This window comes from Lithobates pipiens, unplaced genomic scaffold, assembly GCF_037356315.1.
Source record: "Lithobates pipiens isolate NorthernLeopardFrog02 unplaced genomic scaffold, aLitPip1_a1.2 Scaffold_19, whole genome shotgun sequence".
Lineage (NCBI taxonomy): Eukaryota > Metazoa > Chordata > Amphibia > Anura > Ranidae > Lithobates > Lithobates pipiens.
Window position 1 is genome coordinate 26040162 of NW_027507764.1, and position 9255 is coordinate 26049416.

At 43.3% G+C, this 9255-nt stretch overlaps 1 protein-coding gene across 1 annotated transcript; it reads left to right on the forward strand.

Moving 5' to 3' along the window:
• Nucleotides 1-1424: 1424 nt before the first annotated feature.
• LOC143995849 (uncharacterized) lies at nucleotides 1425-8291 on the forward strand. The gene is made up of 2 exons (XM_077490567.1): nucleotides 1425-2027; nucleotides 5873-8291. Exon 2 carries the CDS (start codon nucleotides 6264-6266, stop codon nucleotides 7788-7790), a length of 1527 nt encoding a protein of 508 aa, XP_077346693.1. The 5' UTR covers nucleotides 1425-2027; nucleotides 5873-6263; the 3' UTR covers nucleotides 7791-8291.
• The last annotated feature ends 964 nt before the right edge of the window (nucleotides 8292-9255 follow it).

Consider the following 9255-nt stretch of genomic DNA (forward strand, 5'->3'; position numbering starts at 1 on the left):
GGAGTCTTACCCAGTTTGGGGATTGTGGTAATTGTAGCCGTGAGCATATCTGGTGGGAATTCTGCACAAGATTGAGCTTCAAGGGGAGAGGATGTTGCTATACATTTTGATAGTACTCCGAAGAGTAACCGTCAGGCCCCAGGGACCTATTATGTGGAAGATGCTTAATCGTAGTTTCAACCTCTTGAATTGTGAATGGTGTGTTCAGTTCGCTCAGGTTGGCCTGTGATACCTGGGGAAGCTTAATTGATGATAGAAAATCAGAGATCATGTCTTCAGTCGGTTGAGGAACAGCGTCATCGTCTTTAAGATTATACAGCTGGGCATAGTAGTCACTAAATCTGTCAGCTATCTTTTTAGGATTCGTTATTTTTGAACCATCCGTAGGGTGCAACAGATGAGGTATTCTTTGTTTTAATTATTTTATCTTTTACCTGCCAAGCCAAAAATTTGCCTGCTCTATTCCCACATCTATATGATGTTGCTTTTAGAGAACAGAACGTATGTGAGAATCATATTGAGCCACTACGTGAGCTCTCAGATCCTGCCTAGCTGCAAACAGCGATTCTCTGAGTTCCTCCGTGGTTTTTTGTTTATTGAGAGTTTCTAAGTGAGTGATCCACCCCAAGAGGTCAGAGAGCCGATGAAGACGCTATTTTTTGGCTATTACACTTAGTTGGATGAGAAGGCCTCGAATGTATACCTTAAGCGCATTCCATAAAGTAAAGGGATCGTCGACAGAGGGGGAATTTAATGCAAAATATTCTTCCAGTAGTTTTTTAATTTTATTTTTGTTCTCAGGCTTCGAAAGAGTATAGAGGTCAATATGCCATCTGTTCGCCCTGGTCTCTGCCCCACGATCCCCCACCTGCATAGAAATGGGTGCATGGTCCGACCACATTATCTCATGAATTTCTGGTTTGGTCACTTTTTGTAGCATAAACTTATCCATCAGAAAAAGGTCTATACGCGAATATGTATGATGCACCCCAGAGAAAAACGTGAAGTCTCTCTCTGAGGCGTGCGGACACCTCCACACATCGCATAAATCAGAAGACAGTAAGAAGGTCTGTAACGTTTCTCTACGTTGCTGAAATCTGTTACTACTAGTCAGGTCTAATTCCCTGTCCACAATCATATTAAAGTCCCCACACCAAATAACATCTCCTTTACGGAGGGCATTGACGTTTTTTTTTGTACTTTCCTCAAACAGCTCAATTGCTTCGTGTTAGGGAGATATACAGTACATTTACCACTTTATACATCTTACCCTCAATTTCACATACAAGGATCAAGTATCTACCCAGGACATCTACACATGAATTCATATACTGAAATTGGAGAGTGTCCTTGATTGCAATGGCCACTCCTCGTTTTTTTTTGAGGGCCCATTCGCCACAAAAACATGCGGAAAGTTACTATAAGGTAAATGAGGGAACCATCTTGTTAGAAGACATCCATTTTGGGTATTGGAAAATTACTGTTAGCATGACATAGAAACCTATTGCTTAAGGTCATATGTGTTTTTTGCTTGTACAAGGTATTTTATCACAAGGTTAGATATCTGTTTAGAACAGATGGATGCGGTTAAGCTACTTCCCTTTTTGAGAGCAGAAGTAACTCCATGGTGTTAAAACCACAGGCCTGTCTTGCACCAGACTTAAGAAACATTTTAAACTGTATAAAAATGTATATATTTAGCTTTTTGTTACTAGGCAGAAATTGCTTGTACAAAAAAACCATGATGACGTAGTAAAATATACTATCTTGCATATTTTATGTGGCAGTCCCTGATTGGTTAAACCACAGGGCTGTCCTTCTGTTCAAACTAAATAAAATTGTTGTGTGTGCTTCAATAGGCACATTCATTATTCACGTACAACAGTGTATGTGTAATGTTTTGTCCACCGGTGAAAGGGACCTCCGCTCTTCAATCCTAGCCTAGGCTACCAGGGGTTACTTACAGAAGTCGAGCAACCTAACAGTTTTGGTACCAGCAAAGTGGGGTTCGTCTCGTCTTGCGACAGGTAAGTCACTTTACTCTTTTTTACCTGATTGGTGAATGGTGTAAACACTTACTCTGTCCGGGCGGCCGCTACGAACTTAGTTTAAAATTAAAAGAAGTAACTGTGCCTTCGCGATGAACTAGGCTGGTTCCTCGGGAGGTTAAAAGGGCTCGCAAGGAATTTATAGGTTTAGGGGAGTCCGACTAGGTTGGTCTGACTTAAAACTATTGGTGATAGTATTTTTAACACGGGAAGTAGTAGATTACGCCCGTGACAAAGGGATTGGTGGAGTGGACGCCCATTTGAAAAAAAATTAAAAAAAAAAAAAAAAGTGCACTATAAATTGATAAATGTATTGCAATACGGTTATTTCATGTCTTAAAGTATATTAAGAATATGTCTGTTTCTCTCTAGGTACACGTGTAAGTATATAGAGTATAAGTTTTAATATAGAGTATAAGGAAAATAATTGTTGTTGTTTAAATGAGTGCAGAATATGAGGAGCCCTCTTGTAGTGACATAGCATCCGCCTGCCCCCATTGCACGTTAGGTCTACTCTTCCTAAGAATAGATGACAAGTGGATTTGACTGACCACCAGACCAGGGGGGTTCTCTTGCAGACTTGGTGTAAGAGGGGTAAATACCGCCACCAGGAAAAATTTACCCTTCATCATATATTAAGGGTAAATCTTCAAAGTTTTATATAAGTCCATCTGCCCCAAAAAAGATCAGGGATCCTACTCCAAGACCAGAGACCGGATTGTTGGACAAACCGGGTGTTATCACCTGTGTCCTGCCACTAGACACACACTGCCCAGACTACTAGATGGGGAATTCTGCAGCAACCCAAGCCATGGCCACCCCATCACCCTATGAATTTGTTAGTAATATGATCCCTGGCCCCCAGGTAGAACCATTTTGGACACAAGTCCGAGAAAGGTGTCACCAATTGGGAATCCATGACCCAGGACCCCAAGGTCCTTGTTCAGAGGAAGACTGGCAAGAAGTCAGTAAAATTTGTCAGGTACATAAGCATTCTTATCCTCCCTGCAAAGGGGCTGACCCACAATACATGAAGGATTGTTTCTGTGCATGGAACAAATGCCTTGGAAAATATAGGCAATTGTGGACAGCAAGGACATTGGAAATCCCAGTGCCCTTATAGGACTGGACAGATTAGAGCGAGAGGCAGAGGCAGGGGATTTAACCCCCAGACCCGCCCACAGTATCCCCGTTATCTGCCATACCAGAACCCTCGTCAACCACTACCCCAATATCCTACACAGCCACAAATAATGCACCGAGGGAAACTCTGTTGGTATTAATGGGACACCTGTCACCCATCCCATCACTCCACCACTGACTGTAGCCACTCCAGAAGGACAGAAATTATGTACCCAAACTTTTGCCGTCTTGTCCTCATGCCCTGTGCCCCTTATGGGACGGGACCTCTTGGCACAACTGTGTATTATCATTAAGTTTAATAAAGAAGGTTCCTATACCGCTAGTTCACCATTATGTGACTTACATGGCCCTAAGCGACATGCACACAGAGGGTTCCCAAAAAGACATGCACACAGGAGTTTCTTTCTAATGATACCTTCCTCCCTTGACCATCACACAATTTGGGCAGAAAACAAAGGTAGTGTGGGCTTTATTAATTGCACACCATATGCACCCCAAATGCGATCAGATGCAGGGATACAATATCACAAACAATACCCCCTGCCCCCCGAAAAGACCCAAGGCATCTCCCCTCAAATTAATGATTACATATCAAAAGGTATCCTGAGACCAATCATCAGTCCCTGGAACACGCCCATTTACCCTGTAAAGAAGGCCAGTGGCGAGTGGAGACTCGTCCAAGACCTCAGAGCAGTAAACAAACAAGTGATTCCCCTCCCACCCCTAGTCTCAGACATCACTTATTTTTTCATGCATACCGGCAGACTCTCTATGCTACACAGTAATTGATTTAGCGAATGCTTTCTTTAGCATTCCCATTGCAGAGGAAGCCCAACCTATGTTTGCTTTCTCCTGGGCCGGGGGCCAACTAACCTGGCAAGGGTATGTAGACAGTCCAGCCGCCTTCTCTATGGTACTCAACGAGACTGTCAAGTCTTGGACATCTGAGCGAGGGTCGGTACTGATACAGTATGTGGACGACTTGCTCCTGTGCAGTCGAACTGCTGAAGAATGTGCGGTCGATTCAACATCACTGTTACAACACCTAGCTCACGCCGGGCATCTAGCCTCAAGGAAGAAAATACAATGGTGCCAGCCACAGGTAGAATACCTAGGGTGCATTCTAAAGGAAGGGACAAGGATAGTGTCCCCCAAACGTGCCGCAGCCCTTCGAGCTCTCAGTCCCCCAAAAGACAAGGCCGCCCTACTCTCATTTTTGGGTGCAATGGTATATTGCCGCCAATGGATCCCTGACTGTTCTCATTGTGATAGTATCCTAAGAGAGGCTACTGGCTCGACAGCCCCTAAATTAATAGATTGGACTGAAGACAGACTACAAGCTTTTCAAGCTCTATTAAACAGTCTGTCAAATGCTCCCGCCCTAGGGTTGGTAGACTATGGTAAAGCTTTTCAACTATACTGTGTAGTCTCGGGGACCTCTTTTGCCGCCGTGCTAACACAACAGCATGGAACAGGCTACCGCCCTGTCTCCTACCTATCTAAAAAAACTCCCCATCCAAGTACAGGGAATGCCATTCTGTCTCCAAAATCTTGCTGCCTGTGCAATGGCTGTACAAGATGCAAACAAATTAGTGCTAGGTCACCCATTGACTCTCTATACCACTCATTCAGTCACGCATCTTATTCAGAACATGAATACCCAACATATGACCTCGCAAAGACTTAGTGGTTATGAGATAACACTGATGAACACTGATAACCTCACACTCAAATATGTGCCTGCCAGCAACCCCGCTGTGCGCCTTTTGCATTCCATGTTGCGTTTACCACATGACCCAGACATACATGACTGTTCGGAAAAGGTTGCTGCTATTACCAGTCCCAGACCGGATCTCACTGACACCCCTATCTCAGGTGCAGAGGATGTTTTCGTTGACGGTAGCTGCTCACGTCCCTCTGACTCCACCTTTTTAACCGGTTATGCAGTTGTTCAACTACCAGACATCGTACTGGAGGCAAAATCATTACCTCCTTCTTCAGCCCAGGTAGCAGAGTTAGAAGCCCTCACTAGGGCCTGCATTCTATTCACCGGTAAAGAGGTGAACGTCTACACAGACAGTAGATATGCTTTTGGAGTGGTGCATGATTTTGGTGTGATATGGGCCAATAGAGGTTTTAAAACAGCAGACAACAAAATAATTGGCAACTCCACACAGATTAGTGCTCTCCTCCAAGCCATTCTTCTTCCAAAAAAGGTAGCCATAATTAAAGTAAAGGCACACTCCTCTGACAGCAGTCGTGTTTCAAAAGGGAATGCTCTTGCTGACAGAGAAGCTAAAAGAGCTGCTGCCTTTTCCCCTAACCCACCTGCCCCCCAATGTTTTTCAAGGAACACTTCGCAGCACCTAACTTTAAAACTGTCATAGCACAGATGCAATCAATGGCCACAGAAGATGATGTCCATTTTTGGACAAAGGAAGGATTGACCAAAGACCCTGAAGGTCTTTGGTCAAAAGAGGGGAAGATCCACATGCAAGAACAAAACTATCACCCTTTGAGGTCCTCATGGGAATCCCCGCAAACATAGAATTACCCCCATTAGACCAAGACACTGATATTGACATTTATTCCCAACAGGAAATGTACGTGAAAAACCTGGTAAGTATGCTTCATGAAATGAACGAACACGTTTCTGTCACCTTTTTTCCCTCTTCCCACAGAACCAACGCATCCCTTCATCCCTGGGGATAAAGTGCCGATCAAACAATTAGCACAAAGAAAGAGTATCGGACCGGCTTTCTCAGGACCATGGAAGGTGGAAAAGGTATCCAGGATCGCAGTGTTAACAGACCTAGGAAACACCTGGATCCACGCCAGCCGTCTTAAAAAGTGTCCCCAGCTTCCCTCGACTCCAGAGCCCCTGGCAGTGACAGAGCAGCAACTCCCAAGAACAAGATCTACAAGAAGTTCAGAGAGGCATAGAACAAATTTCCCTGGAAGATCCCACACCCCTCAAAAGGACAAAACAGAGCCAACAACTGCCGGGATGAGAAACGAAGAAGAAGAACAGAACTCTTAGATAACAAATAATCAGAACTTTAAAAAACAAAGATGCTTTCTCCATCAGTGTCAGGGAAGGCTGTATGCCTTTGGGGTAGTCTGGTACTATTTGTATTCCTGCCCACATGGTTTATAGCCAACTGTATATATCATCCAGAAGATTTAGGTCTATTAAAAGGGATATGTGGACCACCTAAGATGAATAATACCCCCGGCCAAAGACATAGTAGAAGTATTGTACCCGTTAATGAGTCACCTAAGGGACTGACTAACAAGATGTTACTACTAAAATTCAAATATAGCTATGCTCAAAAATCTGGTTTTGAGAAATGCTGGATTTGCAGCAAGCTACATCCCAGTACAGCTAGAATCCCTCTCATGGCAGTCCCCTTGAATTTTACCCCCCTCCTTAATGGAACACCCCCTATCGTCCTAACGAATGTTACTAGGACCCTTCCAAATAAAACCCTCACTTTCCAAATTATAGGTAGAAGCCACTTCCCAGACTGGTGTTTCCGACTGGGAAACACCACAGATGGAGCCGAGGTTTGCAAACAAGCAAAACTTAACATTTCAATGACATCATTTAACAGTCCTTCTTTCTTCCATACTTCAGATCCCACCCTAAATGCCACCTTTTTAGACTTTCTTAGCTCCAGTACCAAGACTACAATACACCAATTAATGTCAATACTGGTGCTCTCTGGCCTTTCTGATACTCTTAGGAACGTGTTCCATAAACGACCCCTAGCTCTAGGAAATACCATATATATATGCTGCGGCAAACTCTGTCACCCCTGGATCCCAACCAAACCCCAGGGGTGGTGTTACCTTGCAGCCCTGGTTCCTATTATGGGGGTATTAGGGGATAACAAGGGAAGTCACCTCCTTGAAGCCAGCATGCATCCTAGATATCCCCTTAGACACCGTAATAAACGAGAATTGTTTTTAGAAAAAGATATGGCCTGGGCATGGTTCCCTTCCTGGACAGGGTGGGGAATTGACCTAATGAAAAGATTAAATAATTACACTGGCATAATTGATGAGATTCTGGAGGAAAATTCTGATGACATAACCAAACTAAATCTAGAAACTAGGGCAATTAGGAAGCAACTAGAACTACATGAGTTGGCTATAGAAAGTATGAGTGCAGCCCTTACTGGCCTCTGTGAGACTACTGAGGATTATGAGTGCTGTACCTGGATTCATAATACCAGCATCGAAGTCCCAGACTACTATGACGTTATTGCCCAACACAGGGAAGAGGTAAATAAACTACAGAAAGAGGCAAGGAACATAGGAAAAAACTGGGATCCCTTCTCGAGCAGTTTTAGTTTTGGGGGATTAATATCTTGGCTCCGAAATGCTGCCATGACAATTGTCACTGTGATTCTCTTCATTCTATTTTTATATGCCTGTTATAAGATAATCAAATGTTTATGTAAAAAGGGAAACACGGTCGCTCCGAAGGATCTGAAACTCACTTCCATTGTTAAGGATCCAACGGTATGGTATAGAAACCAAGAGCACAAGGGTTCGGAGTATGAAGCCTGTGCTATTAAATTAGAAAAGGAATGATCATTATGTAAATCACAGAATGATCAAAGGAAGGATTATAAGGTAAATGAGGGAACCATCTTGTTAGAAGACATCCATTTTGGGTATTGGAAAATTACTGTTAGCATGACATAGAAACCTATTGCTTAAGGTCATATGTGTTTTTTGCTTGTACAAGGTATTTTATCACAAGGTTAGATATCTGTTTAGAACAGATGGATGCGGTTAAGCTACTTCCCTTTTTGAGAGCAGAAGTAACTCCATGGTGTTAAAACCACAGGCCTGTCTTGCACCAGACTTAAGAAACATTTTAAACTGTATAAAAATGTATATATTTAGCTTTTTGTTACTAGGCAGAAATTGCTTGTACAAAAAAACCATGATGACGTAGTAAAATATACTATCTTGCATATTTTATGTGGCAGTCCCTGATTGGTTAAACCACAGGGCTGTCCTTCTGTTCAAACTAAATAAAATTGTTGTGTGTGCTTCAATAGGCACATTCATTATTCACGTACAACAGTGTATGTGTAATGTTTTGTCCACCGGTGAAAGGGACCTCCGCTCTTCAATCCTAGCCTAGGCTACCAGGGGTTACTTACAGAAGTCGAGCAACCTAACAGTTACGATGTTGAAAGTTCGGTGACTTTGGAGAGGCAAAGTGCGTCTCTTGCAGACAAATGATATCACTTCTAAGCCCTTGTACACACGGTCGGAGAATCCGTCGGAATGTGTCCTATCGGACCGTGTTGTCGGATAATCCGACTGTGTGTGGTATGCATCGGACTGATTCCGTCGGAATATCCGTCTGACCAAATTTTCCAACATGTTGGAAATATTTTCCGACCAACTGGTCCGATCGGACATACTCCGATCATGTGTAGCCTACTCTGACGGACAAAGTGCCACGCATTCTCAGATCAAATTCCTACATCAAAGCTTATGGCTACTAGCCTGAACGTAGTCCCATCGTAACGAAATTACGTCATCACGTTCTGAAAGATCGGATTTTTCGACAACTTTGTCCGACCGTGTGTATGCAACAGTTTCGGACAAGATCCAACGGATTTGGTTGTCGAAATGTCCGACCGTGTGTACAAGGGCTAAGTCTGAGGGCCTCCTTTCATACCATCCGTCTCTTAAAGGGGGAATTAGGACCTTTGACATTAAAGGATGTAATTTGGAAAGGCATGGTGCACTGCTATACAGAGCCCGACTAGTAGGAATTGAAGACGTGCGATCAATCATTTGCTTTGCTCTGTATCAGATAGGTCACTACTATTCCCCTTAGTCAAGGAAGAAAGTTTCACAGCTCTATAAGCACAATGTTAATATGTATGAGCACCTTGAAGAATCAATCAATCAATCAATAGAGAAAAACAAAAGGAAAAGCAAAATAACCAAAATTCTAATAACTTGCGATTCTCAACAGAATCTGTGCGGTGTAGATTACCGCTCGGTAGAAGGGGTAAGATAAAGTCTGTGG

Excerpts from the sequence above, each read along its gene's own strand:
- LOC143995849 (XM_077490567.1), top strand. The coding sequence starts at position 6,264 with ATGCTTTCTCCATCAGTGTCAGGGAAGGCTGTATGCCTTTGGGGTAGT.